This window comes from Pseudorca crassidens, chromosome 2 (genome assembly GCF_039906515.1).
Source record: "Pseudorca crassidens isolate mPseCra1 chromosome 2, mPseCra1.hap1, whole genome shotgun sequence".
Taxonomy (NCBI): domain Eukaryota; kingdom Metazoa; phylum Chordata; class Mammalia; order Artiodactyla; family Delphinidae; genus Pseudorca; species Pseudorca crassidens.
Genome location: NC_090297.1, coordinates 115,594,585 through 115,609,820, shown reverse-complemented (window position 1 = coordinate 115,609,820; position 15,236 = coordinate 115,594,585). Strand labels below are relative to the sequence as shown.

Here is a 15,236-nt window from a genome sequence, read left to right as displayed (position 1 = left end):
ACAGTGCTGCAATGAGCAACTTGAACATACATTGGACGGATGTGGAAAGTGAATCTGAGGATAAACTATAAGTGTAATTCCTGCTGTCAAAGAGGGCAGGGCTTTGTATCTTTTTAGCTTTAAAAGATACTTTCTTAAACAGAATCCCCAAATTAAGCCTGCCCTCTCAAAAATTTGCACGCTATTTTCATAACACTTTCTCAAGTTATAAACATTCTTTCTGTAACCATAGGCAAGTTGATGAAAAATTTGGCAAAATGGCAAAAATTTTCTGTAAATTTAAAATAAATTATAAAATTAATTTTGCATACCAACATAAACATTCTGAACTGAGGGATATGAAAAAAGTGGACAGTCCTCATGAAGCTTATGTAATTGGGGAAACAAAATGGATACATGTGAAATAATTAAATACCAGGAAAGAATTTGAAGTTGGTTAATAAACAGTGGACAGCCATTAAGTCCTTACTTGAGAGAGTGATATAAAGAAAATGTTGTAAAATACTGTTTTGCAACAGTGTTCACTATACGTGAAAGGTGGGAGGTGAGTAAATACTGAGATGAGGTGTTAGGCTTATCAATAGTAAAGCAAGTTTAAGAAATAGTGCAAAGGAAGAATCGTGCTTATTTTCAACTCCATCTTAATTCTTTTATTTACCATCTGATGTTTTCCTTATTAACATACTGATATTACCATATTAATGTAAAGCCAATATAAATACCTGTAATGTGTGCTTGATATAGTCATATTAGAGATTACACATGTAAGCAGTTTGGAGTTGAATGAGAAAGTTAACCTGGAAAAGATGTTACAGATGTTTGGGAGAAAGAGATTAATCAGGGAAGGACCTTAGAGTCCCAAATGTAATGTTACATATTTGTAATATGAGTCCTAGAGTGGTGAAGGGTTTTGAACAAAGCAATTTAAGAGTTGGGACTGGAATTTAGGTCTTCTGACTCCAGAGTGTTTTCTCCCAAATCACAGTACTTGTGCCTGGAAGAACACAGTAGGTTTTGCACAGGTATTTTAAAAGTCTGTGCCCTGTATGTCAAGGAAAGAGTAAGTACCTAAACTGGTGCTTGACACAAGTACTCAAGTGTGTGTTTTGGAAGCTAAGGATGAAAGTCATGACATAACTTTTTTCATTTAGTGTGATTTCTCCCTTTTAAACTTTATGGTACTTTATCCTTACTTCTTATAAGACACTTAACCTTGTGCCATACTTACTGTGTGTATGTCTAATCCTACCTCCAGCCTAATCCCCAGTCAACTACCTTACAGCAAGGGCTGGTCCTGATTTCTCTCTCTGCCCTCCACTGTGCCCAGCATAGGATATTAAACAACAGCAGATGCCTTCCAAGGGCTGAGATAGGTTTGTCAGGCAGTTGATGCATTCTCACAGATCTGAATAGCACAATTCCAGAGGAGGGAAGGGATGTCTGGAGTTGTCTATCTGAGTGTCCTCCAACTACACTCGACTGAGTTCTGCGAAGAGAAAAGGAGATAGGTCAGGGAAGGCAGGTCTATTACCACTACATTCCAGTTGCCTCCTTGTTTAGTCCCAGGTCCAAGAGTCGCTTTTTCTGACTGATTTAATTAACCAACATTGAGTTCTAAGTTATTGGCACTGTGACAGTTTTAATGAGGTGCAGGGAAATCAGAGATATCCACTAGATTCTGCAGAGAAACATGCCTCATCAGGGCCTGGGAAAGCAAAGAGCAGCCAATGAGTGCCCAAGTTTTAGTCCCTAGCCTAGGAGCTGGGGATGCAGCAGTGAACACGACAGATGAAAATCCTTGCTATCATGGTGCTTAAATTCCAAGGGGCTTGAGAGGAGATAACGATAAATAAATAAAATATATAGTATGTCAGATAGTGGTAAGTGTTGAGAAAAATAAAGAGGAAAAGTGGATAGGAAGTGTATATGTGTGTGTGGGAGGGGTTGCAATTGTACTTAGTGAGGCCAAATAAGGCATTTCAGAGAAGATGACGTTTGAGTAAAATACTGAGGGAAGTGAGAGGAAACTAGCATGTTGGGTATGTCGTTAACTATCGTTATTGATTACACATGCACAGCTTCTGGTTGTTCGTAGGCAGTTTGTCCCAATTTGGCCTACCCACAGTTCAGGAAGAAATAATAAGCCAGGTAATGCGGGCAGTTGAAAGAAAGGAGGCCAAGCCAGTAAGAAACCTGGCAGAAGGTAACAGTAAATTCCCCTCTGTTGGTTCTACGTCCCTAGAGAAAGAGTGGAAGGAAAAAAAAAAAAAAGAATCGAAGCTTCCTGTCCCTTTAAAAATGGCGGCCCGGCACGGGCCAACAATGCCATTGGCTGCACGAGGCAGAGGGGGAGGGCGCGGGGGGTGGGGCGCAGAGTCCTGCCTCCTACGGCACGGCGGAGGTGGCAAGATGGCCGCGGCCGAGGAGGATGGTGGTGTTGGGGCTGAAGCCGACCGGGAATTGGAAGAGCTTCTGGAAAGTAAGAACCCGTAATGGGAAAGGCCCGAAGGGGGCGGGTGTAAGGATCCCTTCAGGGGGTTAGGTGAACCTGAGGTATTTGGGGCGGAGCAGGAGAGGTTCTCCAAAGGTTGGTCGGCGGCGGAGAGTCTGCGACCCCCGAGATAATCTCTGGGTCACCCTCTCCTTCGCGGCGGGAGCTGAGGAGCTCGCTTTGGGTCCCTGAGCGGCCCAGACTGTTGATTTCCTTGCTGGAGGGGAAACTAACCCAGAGGACGATGTTTCACGATCCCACTCCAAACTCCCCTTACTTTTTAGATTAGTAAGTTCTTAAAGTCTGACTTTCTCCCCGCCGGCAGCAGCCTTCGGTCCTCGGTGGGCCGCGAACCGGACATCCACGGATCGCTCCCATTAACTCTTAGCGAGCCTGAAGTGCGTCCTTCTGTGCACTGTCCTGTTCTCCTTAACACAGAAGACACGCCTTTCCTTCTCCCAGTCCTTTCACCTTTCTCTCACCAGGCCCCTTTCCAGTTCTTTCATCATGTCAGAGCTCAAACACACTCCCTTCCCATTATTTTGAAAAACAGGGTGAGACGGCCTCTGGGGAAGACAATTCACCCTCTTAAAAGAGGGTGGCTGTACTTTTCCTCCTTAGCCCTGTTTCTTGCCCAGAGTGGGGCCGCTGCCCTCCCCTTACACTTATAGTCTGGCAAGCAGAATGGTGGTGAGGACAGAGGCTTTTCAGGGAAGAGGTGAATATTTTTTTGTTTCTTGCTCAGTCACAGACAGAGTGGGCAGGCGGAAAGATGAACAGAAATTGTGAGAAGTGCTAAGTGACTGTGAGTCTGCAGAGAGGAGGCCAGAGGGAGCTCTAAGAGCTTTGGGGAGGGAGAGTGAAACTGGAAGATAAGGGAGTTCAGTGCCCTCCCATGGAGTGTAATATGGAGTCCCTCAGTTCATACTAGTACCAGGACCCATGGGGAGCTAGGTGAAACATCTTGTGGCTTCAGCTTTCTTGCCAAAGATGATTCCCTTTAGGGCTCCAGAATGAGTTCAGGGGGTTAAGGACATTTGTGTTCTCTGCTCCCCTTGGATATCTGTATGGGATTTCTAGGAAGGAACTGTATAGATGGAGATGTCTCTGCAGAAGTTTTAACTCTCTCCTCCCAGCTCTGAGAGAGATGCTTGTTCCACCTTAAGAGATTTCTTCCCCTTTGATGACAATAAATTAGGTAATGGGGTGGGAAGTGGGAGGCTTATTGAGGGGTGGGTCAGGAAAGGGAGACTCAAAAAAAGGAGAAAATTTAGGAAAGTTGACAGTTTGAAAGATTGTCCTCTTAATGCTTTGCCCAGAAACTCCCCAGCCTTGCATCCTCATCCATCCCCGAATACACGCCGTGTTTCTTGTTTCTGAAGGTGCTCTTGATGATTTTGATAAGGCCAAACCCTCTCCAGCACCCCCTCCTACCGCCACAGCCCCTGATGCTTCGGGGTCCCAGAAGAGATCGCCGGGAGACACTGCCAAAGTATACGTTCCACCCACTTAAGGGATGGGGGGGCGGGCAGTGGGCATGCAGCTCTGAGCAGAGGTTGGGCAGGCCCCTGTAGGCCAGAGGGGAGGTGGGGGAGGTGCCTTGGCCTCACATTGCTGAGTGCTCTTGCAGGCCTCAGTCCTTGTGAAACAGGGACTTCAGATTGAGTAGAGGGATCTCAAGGAAGTTCTTTAAGAAAAGAGCAGATTTAAATGGTTGGATTGGGAGTGACACTCCATACCGTTCCCTCAGTGGCCAGATACCTTTTTGCTGCTCTTAGTAAGAGAGGTAGTCAGAATGTCCAGTGAAGGTGGGTAGGAGGGAAGCACTGCATTTCCCAGAGCCACTGCCTGTGACTTTTGTCAGAGGCCATGTGCAGTGGAGTGCCAAGTAAGAGATGCACTTAGGCCACGTTCTCCCCTGCAGGATGCCCTCTTCGCCTCCCAAGAGAAGTTTTTCCAGGAACTGTTTGACAGCGAGCTGGCTTCCCAAGCCACTGCAGAGTTCGAGAAAGCAATGAAGGAGTTGGCTGAGGAAGAGCCGCACCTGGTAGAGCAGTTCCAAAAGCTCTCAGAGGCTGCTGGGAGAGTAGGTGAGGAGGGGACCCCAGACAACTGAACATGTCTGAGCAAACCTCCTAGGTCATTGTTGCTTGAGGACACCAAACTTTGTAAAGTTGACAGCAATTATGATACCACTGCCATGGGATGGGGGAGGAGATGGGAGGAGGCATGAGACCCTGTTTAATGAAAAGCATGAGATAAGTTGGAAAGTAACAGAAAAGATTATTAAAAAGTGACCATTTTAAGGGTCACAGTGTTAATGTGGGTGTCATTGTGGAGAACAAACTGACACACAGTTCATGTAGTTTTATGAAAATAACTATGAAGATAACCATAGAGTATTCAAAGATGTGGAGTGCTAGTGATTCCCTAATAAATGCTCCATATCCAAGCTGGTAACCAGGTCAGTCTAGGCAAGCAAACAGTTAAAATCCTAAATGACCTTGGCTCTTTTCATCTCTCCTAGGCAGTGATGCGACTTCCCAACAAGAATTCACTTCTTGCCTAAAGGAGACATTAAGTGGACTAGCCAAGAATGCCACTGACCTTCAGGTGAGGGGGAAGAGATAGGGAACCACAGGGGGCCCACTCCTAGACACTTCACCAGCAGAGTCTCAAAAGGCAGACTTTTGGGTATCATCTCAAGTCTGTCCCTGCCTGACTACTTTGCTACAGGCAAGTTTAAATAGTTCTTTCCCACCTGAAAGGTTGGTGAGCATCCCAAGAAGGTAGTATACTTGCTCACCTCCCTTCTGTCCTTTCTAGAACTCTGGCATGTCAGAAGAGGAGCTGACCAAGGCCATGGAAGGGCTGGGCATGGACGAAGGAGATGGGGAAGGGACCATCCTCCCCATCATGCAGAGTATCATGCAGAACCTCCTGTCCAAGGATGTGCTGTACCCGTCACTGAAGGAGATCACAGAAAAGGTTTGTGAACTTCTATTTATGCTTTTCCTCTTTGTTCCCCATTGTATCAGCTCCTGTGAGCTGCTTTGTCTATTTAGAGCCTGCAGAGATAGAGTAACTCAAGTCTACAGGTTCATCTATTTTTTTCTCCTTTATTTATTTGGAGGGGGAGAGTTAGGGAGGAGTTGCATCTCCAAGAGAATAAAGCTACCATACTGAGGATGTTTAAGGTAGAAGGGGAAATCCTTCAGCTCTAGTTTCCTGTAAATTGGTCTAAGTCTCTGTTGTTGTCTGATAAACCTTTCTTGCATTTCCAACTTCATTAATTTCTCCAATAAGGTTTCACTGAGGATTTACTGGCTTTATGCTGTTAACAATTTTTAAGAGTAGTTTAAATGATGGTCTCTGCCATCACAGAGCTTATAGTGTCACTGAAGAGATTTTTAAAGGTTGTTAAAACAAACAAAAAAGAAGGGATATGTGACAGAGATCATATGTGGCCCTTAAAGCCTCAAATATTTACTATCTGGCTCTTCACAGAAATGTTTACTGTCCTCTGGTGACCGTAAATGCTAGCACAGCCAGGTGATCTGATTGAAGTGAGTGCTACTTCTCATGCTGAACTCGCTGATTTAGCTTTTCCTTCTCCTATGTTCCTGTCCCCTTCATGTTTTACTCTTCCTCATATTTTATTGCCCTTACTTATTCATTGTTCACTTACTTCCTCCCCACCCATTCTCTCTTTGCTTAGTATCCAGAATGGTTGCAGACTCACCGAGAATCTCTACCTCCAGAGCAGTTTGAAAAATATCAGGAACAACACAGTGTCATGGGCAAAATATGTGAGCAGTTTGAGGCAGAAACCCCCACAGATAGTGAGGCCACTCAAAAGGCTCGTTTTGAGGTGGTGCTGGATCTCATGCAGCAGGTAAGGCCTCCTCTTGCCGTCTGCCCGCTGCTGCTATCTGCTTCCGTGTTCAGTGGAGGAGGTGTCCTGGAAGGATGCCTCCCTGCCCAGCCAAGGTGGAGGAGGGAACACAGGAGAGGCCACATAGCATGGTCTTATCTCTTGTTCCTCTTTCCTTATTTTCCAGCTACAGGATTTGGGCCATCCTCCAAAAGAGCTTGCTGGGGAGATGGTGAGTATACCTTCTCATATACTTTAATCTTAGCCCCGGTTTCCAGTATTTTGTAACCTTTAATGATTTCACCTAAGGTGATAATTGTGGCTGCTGGGGATGGACCTTCAAAAGCTCTAACTTTCTGAAATAGGAGGAGTTATCTGAGTCCCTTCATCTCTTCTCCAGCCTCCTGGCCTCAACTTTGACCTGGATGCCCTCAATCTCTCGGGCCCACCAGGTGCCAATGGCGAACAGTGTCTGATCATGTGAAACACAACATGCTTTCTTCCCTGATTCCCAGCCGTGGGGGAACGTCTGGAGTCAGCAGAACCACTGGGAGCTGAGGCAGGAGTGTCGTCTACAGGAGTGGTCTGCCCACTGCCATCTGTCATCCCACCCAAGATTGTGCCATACCAGCGGAGGCTTTTTCTCTGTCTTTCTAGGAATAAGGCCTGTTCTGCAGATCATTTCTGTGAACCCTTTCCATTGTGGTTTCTGCTGCTAGCAAAGGCCCAGCTACCTACCAGGTGAAGGAAGGTGTCCCTTTTGGGGCATGCACCTTCTTTCCTCTCCCAAAATAATGTTATACAGGGCCACACTGAGTTACTTTTGTACCCAGGGTCTTCGTGCCTTGTGTCTACTCCCTGTCTTGGACCTGGGGAGCAGGGACAGAGTCCTAGGACTCTATATTTCTATAGTTCTCTTGGGCAGCACCTGTGGGAATGAATGGGGAGAAACTTAGCCTAGGCTGGGGGTTTAGGTCTGTCACCACACCCTCTTGCCTTCAGACTGTCCTGAATTCTCTGAAGGGAAAGTAAGTGGGGGGGCTTTTGCATAAAAATGCTACTCTTTCACAGTAGGTTGAAAGAGAAGCCCTGGGATTCTCCTCTCTCCAGGTACAGAGTCCTCAATTGCCTGTTCCAGCCTGAGAACTCAAGTAGCTGCCCTGTTCTTTCTATAATGCTATGTGATCTGGGTGAACTCAGCCCTTGACCTTCCTTTACCCCCTGCCTCTCCTCTCATCTCTCTATTTTAAATACCTCTTTATTCCAACCCTTCTCTGAGCCCAAACTGTGACAAAGAAGGGCCCATCCTGTTTCCCCTCATCTAGTCCATCCACCACCCTCACTGGCCCCCCTATCTCCCTGGCAAATGTATATAATTATAGTGTCAGGTCTAGGAAATGAATTACTGTTCTTCCCCAGATACATTTTGGCTTATTTGAGACATCTGATTCCTTTGAATCCTGTTCATTGATTCAGGGAGGTAGCTTGGGAAAGGGGGGGTGGGATGCAGCCTGGGTCCTTTTTCCTGACTAATAAATATTCTGAGTGAGGGATTGAGCCTGTTTTTCATCCAAGTCTTTTCCTAATCTTCCTCAGCTTCTCTAAGCTGCCATGTGAGGAATGTTAGCATAACATTGCATTACTGGGTTCTACCACCACTTCCCTTCCCCAGCTCAGTCTGCACCTCAGTTGGCAAAGGAGACTGAATGGCCATCTTTCCTCATTTTCTCTGAATATTTCAATTTGGGAAGCCCTTCGATTGGTATTGTATTTTAACATTTCACAGTATTATTATTAATGTTAGTAATATATTGTTAACATGTTTACTAAATTATTTTTCTTTGAGCTGACCTTGCTTTTCTCTGTGGGAACCAGTGAATCTGTAGACCTTGGCTGCCACATATTGGTGGATACTCTGATCAGACCAGCTGGCTGTCCTGGTTCAGCACTGAGAAAATAACTTCCAGAGCAAATTTGTGGCACTTTGAGCTCCTGACATGTCACTTTCCCTTGGATTAAGACTTTTCACCCCTTAATATCCCACACATTCTGTGGTATTGGCGAGGAAGGAAATGTTCTTAAGGCCTGAGGTTGTTTGGGAAGGTCCAGCTACTGTACCTTAAAGTACAGAAGAGCCCGGGTCTGAATCTGAGACTCGACTCCTCTGCAAGAGATGGGAAAGTGCAGGCAGAGTTGTGATGATGGTCACAGGACGTGAATGGCCAAAATTCTCTCCTTATAACTAGCAAAAACTGGATGAGGAAAGAGAAAAAGGAGGGAAGAACGAAAGGGCCTTGCACCTTGAGCTATGTGCCAGTTTTCCTTTACACATTCTCACTTCTGCTGGCCTGGCCAGGGCTTACGCCAGGAACCTAAACAGATGCCACCTTAGTTTTGTTCCCAGGCCATTCATTTTCATTTTGATTTTGATTGAACATGAACAAATTGACCTCAGGTTACTCTCTGTTCCAAAAATACTATTTGAATTATTCTAGGACTTGTGGAAAGATGGAGCGGTCCTTCTCAAACTGTGGTAAAGGACCAGGTTTTTTGTTTTATAAGTATCCTGTCCTTTGTCCACCAATATGTGTTCCATATGTGCAGTTCACACTGTGGGCTACCCACCACACAAGTTTGACAACACCAAACTGACAGACCTCTTCCACAGGATAAGGCCACTGATGATGCATTTGGATATTATAGCAGTCAAAATGCTAGGGACTTCCCTGGCAATCCAGTGGTTAGGACTCCGAGCTTCCACTGCAGGGGTCATGGATGGGTTCGATCCCTGGTTGGGGAACTAAGATCCCGCATGCCCCATGACGCGGCCAAATAAATAAATAAATAAAAATAAAAAACAAAATGCTAAAAGGTTTCTGAACACATTTAATTTCTAACTCATTCTTGTCGCAGACTGGTGAAAAACTGTTCACAGACCAGTACAAATTTCCAACCACCTGAGTAGCACTGCTCTAGGGCCCTCCTCAGTCTCTCCACAGTTGCATCAGCCAAAGGGATACATTTCTATACTTGTTCCATGTGAGGGTTGCTTCTACTGAACCTTTTCTTCAGCAAGAATGTGTCGCTATAAGGACGTTTCTAGTATTTTTCTAGCCTTCCTTTGCTGCTTAAAATAACCATCACAAAGCTTAGGTTTAAGCTGTAAAGTGTTTATACTGCTCTCAAACTTTAAAGGAAGTGCCCCTTTGTTCCAAAATTCTGTACATTAGAAAACAAATTTGTAATTGTTTGGATGGTTTAATTAAGAATCAAGTTAGTACTGTGATAATTATGTTCCTATGATTCTGGAACATCCTGGCAGGGGCCCCATGAGGTGCTTATAATGTGCTGTTGAGATGGCTTTTTGGGAGCTTGGGAGAAACGATGGCCCACAGTAAATGAAGTAGAGATGACAGACCATATGAAAAATGATCAAAAGGCTTAGAGGAAGTGTGCATGCAAGAATGAATGTATATTTCACTGGAAAACCCACCTGCTGACTATGTTTCTCAGGAAGGCCTCAGGAAAATTTTGTATAAAAGAAAGGCACTAATGAAGGGGTCACCAGCATGTTTGAGAAGTTAAGAAGTGGTTGTCTCTGTGGGTGGAGGCTGATGGAAGAGGATGTTTAAGAACTGGTTTCCTTGGTAGTGGTGGGGCTAATAGGATCCTAGCATTTGGCCCTGATAGCAGAGGCCAAATGGCAACACCTAACTCTCAGAAGCAGGGTGGGTGAATTTCCATAAGGGCAGCACGGTCAAGGTGGAGGTGGCTCATGGAACGTGGGTGGTCTTAGGGACCATATAGATGGACAGTCAAGTAGGGTATTGATTTACATATAATTAAGAGTGACCAAGAATGGTTGAACAGAAGGCTGAGGTCAGTAACTTCAATGAAAAGTCACAATTCCTTGCCTAGTTTATAGACCTGAGACAGTTGTCGGACTCAATCTATCAATTGAATGCACAATTTACTTAGTTAATCATACACTAGGGAAAGAAGACTACCCAAAATTTTTGAGTTGGAAAACCAGGGATACGGGGTCTGCGTTACACTGATACCAGGGACCCAGAGCACCATCACAGTACCTCCCATTCCTGCATTCCCCCCGCCCCACCTCACCCCAATTACAGTAGGAAAATATAGGGTCAGATAATAAATGGAGTGCTTGCCTAGGTCTGTCTCACAGTGGGTCCCAAAATCCACTTTATGGTCATTTTTCCAGTTTCCCTAGATAATCAGAATGGACATATTTGGTAGTTGGCAGAGAGCCCAAGTAGAAGTCCCTGAAACTGCACCCGCACCTCTGCCAAAATAGTAAATAAAAAGTAATATTGCATTCTGGGGGAAATGGCAGCAATTCGTTACACTCTTAAAAACTTAAAAGGGTGCAGGGATGTTGGTCCCCATCATATCCTCATTTAGTTTCACCATTCTGGTCCTTGCAAACATTGGGTGGGATGTAATGGACTACAATGGACTGCTGGAAACTTAAGCAGTTAGTAGTCCTGATTGTAGTACTGTGATGGATGTATTTTCTTTTTTTCTTACTTTTTTTTTTTGCATTGTAACTTCATAATATGATTTTATACATTTATTCTGAGAAATAGAATAGAAAAGCAGCCACTGGCAAGCAGGAGCTGTTCTGGCCCTTACAAGTAGGTCTTGATATTTTTCTGTTGAACACAACCAATTTTACATCAGACAAGCTTCATCTCTGGCCTGTGTAGTTAACGAGACACTTCACCTGCAAAGACATGTTGAGTCCACACTCAGTCTGAGAAAACATCAGCTCTCTTTCCTGGTGTCAGGACTTAAGGAAGCTCAAGTTCTTGATGTCTCATCACAGAAAGAATTCAGTGAGAGAAAGTGATAGGTAAAAAGTGGATATATTTAGAGAAACACACTTCACAGACAAGAGTGTGGGCCATCTCAGAAGGCAAGAGGCCAGATGTATTTTCTTTACTGGAGAGTGACGCAGCCTCTGATATATTATGTGGCTATTAATATGTACCATCTGGCCTTTTTTACAGAAAGTTTCCTGATCTAGTGAATATATTCTTTCAATACTAATAAGGAAGAATCAGAAGCAGTTGGAATCGCAAGTGATGGGCAACAGTATATGTTCACAGTTCTTTTTTAAAAAATAATTTATTTATTTGGTTGTGCTAGGTCTTAGTTGTGGCAGGCGGGCTTCTTAGTTGTGGCTTGCCAGCTCCTTAGTTGCGGCATGCATGCGGGATCTAGTTCCCCGACCAGGGATCAAACCCGGGCCCCCTGCATTGGGAGCTCGGAGTCTTAACCACTGGGCCACCAGGGAAGTCCCTATGTTCATGGTTTTGATCTAGAGCTATGTTAATTTTTCTCTCTTTCACAGTATAGTCCAAAAGGACCTGGATATTCTGTAGAATATCACATTTGTTTGCTTTATTAAGCTTATGCTACTCAGGTATTAAGGATATGCTAATCAGATCTGAGGAACAAGCAGTGTCAAGTATTCTGGATTCCTTGGTGAGACACATACACTCCAGAGGGTGAGAGAGAAATTCTTCAAAAGATGCAGGGCCCTGCCATGTTGGTTAGGTTTTTAGGTGTCCAGTGATCTGGAGCATTCTGGGACATCCTCTCTAGTAAAGGTAAGTTATTGTATCTTGTGTCTTTTACCATAAGAAAGTAGCAAAATACCTTGGTAGGCATATTCCAGTTTTGGAGGCAGCATATTTTTGAACTTGGGAATGCAAGAAAGGCCTCTACAGCAGGTCCAGCCTATGATGCAAGCAGTCCTGCTGCTTGGGCCATAAGACCCAGAAAATTCCATGGTACTAGAGGTATCTGTGGTAGGAAAATATGTGTGTGGATTCTCTGGCAATCCACAGTAGGAGAGTTCCAGCACAGACCTCTTGGGTTCTGGAGTAAGGTGATGCTTCCTGCAGTAGAGAAAGTTTTACCATTGCAAAGCATCTCCTGGCATACTGTTAGGTCCTGATAGAGATTCAGTGCCTAACCACGAAATATCAAGTGACTATGTGACCAGTTGCCCATATAAACAGCCTGTTATTGTCAGATGTTTCAAATCATAAGATTGGGTGGATACAATAGCAATACATATTAAAATGGAAATTGTACAGTTTGGAAGAAGCCCAAGCAAATTTGGCACAAGTAAGTTAAATTGAACAAAGGGCCCCGGGCCTCCATATTACCTGCATCTGTTGCCCTAATACCTTTCTCTTAGCTCATGCCTATGGCAACATAAGAATTCCTTCAACCATTTGACAGAGGAGGAAAAAATCCAGGTCCGGTTTGTGGATGCTTTGTCTTGATCATGTTAGGGCAAGCCAAGTATGGACTACTGCTTCTCAACTGCCTCTTCCTGAGTGGTCCTGAAAGACAGTGATGAGGGGAAATTCTCTCAATGAGTAGGGCTTTAGGCAATTTACTTGACCATCCGCTTTGGAGAGAGTAGTGGCTGGAGGCAAGTATATACATGAACTCACAGTCAGTGGGCTGGTTGGTCAGAGGCCCAGAAGGAGCAAGATAGGAAAATGGGGTCTGGTGAAGAGCATTTGGGTGGATTTATGAGAGGGGGACTTATGAAAGTATTCACCAGAAGGGTGCTAAATTATAACTATGGATAGGATAATTTAGTTAGGAAAATTTCAGCTATCCCAGTTCTTGCACAGTGTGTTTATAAATAGAATCACCATGGTGGCAGAGGTGGAGGCTGTGTTTTGGCCTATTAACATGGACTCTTCTCTTAGCCGAGGCTGACTTAGCTCTGCTATTTCTAAATGTCCATCTTGTCAGCATCAAAGAACAATGCTGATCCCCTTGTTAAGTACCACTACTCAAGGAGAACAGCCTGCCACTTGGTGGCAAGTTGGTTACATCAAACCTTTTCCATTCTGGAAAAGACAACAGTGTATTCTGATCAGGACTGATATATATTTTGCTTTGCTTATAAGTGCCTGAGCCAGTACTACCATCCAAGGACTCAGAGATGTTTGATTTACCAGCACTGGGTCCTACATAATAATGCCTTGGAACAAGGTACCCACTTAATGGCAAAGCAGGTACAGCAACAGGCACATGACAGTGGGATCCACTGTTCCTACCAAATACCTTATCACCCAGAAGCCTCTGACCTGGTACAGTAGTGAGATGGCCTTTTGAAGGTGCATTTGTGGTGCCAGCAGGGATGGAGTGCTGTCCTTCACAATACAGTATAAACCTACATGACCATAATAGGGTGCTTTATCCCCAAGAGGTAGAATTCATGGGCTCTGCAACCAAGGGGTGGAAATAGGAGTGACCCTATTCAACATCACTTCCAGTGATCCACTTGAGGAATTTGTACTTCCTAGGAGTCCCTGCAACTTTAAATTCTGTGGGTCTGGAGGTCCTGTTTCTCAGAGTGGGGATGCTTCTACCAGGCACCGCATAAGAATCTCAATAAACTTAAAGGTATGGCTGTCATCTGGTCACTCTGGGCTCCTAATGTCAGCAAACTATCAGGCAAAGGAAGAAGTTGCCATACTGTCTGGGATAATTAACTCTGTTATGAGGAGGTAGGATTGCTGCTACATTATGAATGCAAGGAGGAATGTGTTTGATGCACATGTGATCCCTGGGTTGTCTTTTGGTCCTACTATACTCAGTTTTAACTGCGAATAAGTAAACAATTATGGCCTGATAGGGCATGATCTCCAGGGGCTCAGAACCCTCAGGGATGAAGGTCTGGATCACCCCATTAGGTAAGCCATCTAGACTAACAGAAGTTGTAGTCAAGAGGGAGATGAATCTGGAATGGGTGGCATAGAAGGAAGATGGTGAATATCATTTGCAGTTTCTGGACCAACTGCAGCAACTCGTCTTGTGTTTCCAGAAATTGTGACTAACTTGATTGCTGGAGAAACTGCGTAGAGAGAGTGAACTTAATGTACAAAGCAAATGGATCTGAGCGGTGCTAGAGGTGAACTGTAGTAGACGTTGTTGGTACCCTGTCCAGATCCCCTTTACCAGGAAGTGAGTGTCAGCTGCTAATAGCTCACTGCTGCATTTTCTTGAGAATCACCCTCTGCCAACAGGACCAACTTCTGGAAACTCCTGGAAGGTTGTGCCTTCCCAGGGATAACACCACAGCCAATGGAATGATGTCAGTTTCTGCAAAGAAGTCAGATGGGATTCTGATAGGGATTGCATTATCAGTGATGATAGGTAATCAGTAATTGTGTTATCAGCAAATGATACTGGGGTACAGAATTCCTTCTTGCTTTCCTCAAGGTGGGACAAATGTGCCATTTATGTGCAAAGAGTTTCCAGTGGAGGCTAAACTTATCTGCTGAACCCATATCTTTGCCTAACTTGCCCCCTCTCCTATCTTGCTTCACTCACTCTATTCCAGCTTTTACTTGAGAGCACTCCCTCAATAGACCACTTGCACAGAATTCCTTTCTTGGACTCTGCTTCTAGGGAATCCAGCCTAAGGAGAACAGTGGAGGCAACTAAGAGATTTGAGTTTGACAGAAGGTAGAGCAAAGAGCAAAGGTGAGTTCAATTTAGGAATGTTAAGGTGCCATTGGCTGGAACAGAAGGGAATATCCTCAACCTGATAAAGTGCAACTACAAAAGATCTACAGCTAACATCATACTTAAAAATCAGGAACAATACAAGGATATCAGCTCTTCTAGTGAACATTATGCCAGAGGTTTTGGCCAGGACAATTAGGCAAGAAAAAGAAATAAAAGACATTGCGATTGGAAAGGGAAAAAAAAATGAAACTGTATTTGCAGATGTCATGATATAGGAAATCCTAAGGAAGCCACTAAAAAGCTATTAGAACTAATGAGTTCAGCGAGGTTGCAGGACTTAAG

The 15,236-nt window shown here is 44.5% G+C and overlaps 1 protein-coding gene across 2 annotated transcripts; it reads left to right on the top strand.

The window, feature by feature from the left end:
- The first annotated feature begins 2,328 nt into the window (after positions 1-2,328).
- On the top strand, positions 2,329-9,236 carry PEX19 (peroxisomal biogenesis factor 19). 2 transcript variants are annotated; one of them, XM_067728339.1, is made up of 8 exons: positions 2,329-2,479; positions 3,874-3,983; positions 4,416-4,581; positions 5,019-5,104; positions 5,318-5,479; positions 6,210-6,386; positions 6,553-6,597; positions 6,766-9,236. In XM_067728339.1, the coding sequence occupies exons 1-8, from the start codon at positions 2,410-2,412 to the stop codon at positions 6,847-6,849; spliced, it is 900 nt and encodes a 299-aa protein (XP_067584440.1). In that variant the 5' UTR covers positions 2,329-2,409; the 3' UTR covers positions 6,850-9,236. The 2 variants fall into 2 exon arrangements, with proteins under 2 accessions (XP_067584440.1, XP_067584441.1); XM_067728340.1 differs by having other exon boundaries at positions 6,731-9,236.
- The last annotated feature ends 6,000 nt before the right edge of the window (positions 9,237-15,236 follow it).

Coding starts and splice junctions, on each gene's coding strand:
- PEX19 (XM_067728340.1), top strand. CDS start 2,410: ATGGCCGCGGCCGAGGAGGATGGTGGTGTTGGGGCTGAAGCCGACCGG. Junction 4,582..5,018: donor AGAGGCTGCTGGGAGAGTAG/GTGAGGAGGGGA, acceptor CATCTCTCCTAG/GCAGTGATGCGACTTCCCAA. Junction 6,598..6,730: donor AAGAGCTTGCTGGGGAGATG/GTGAGTATACCT, acceptor TTTCTGAAATAG/GAGGAGTTATCTGAGTCCCT.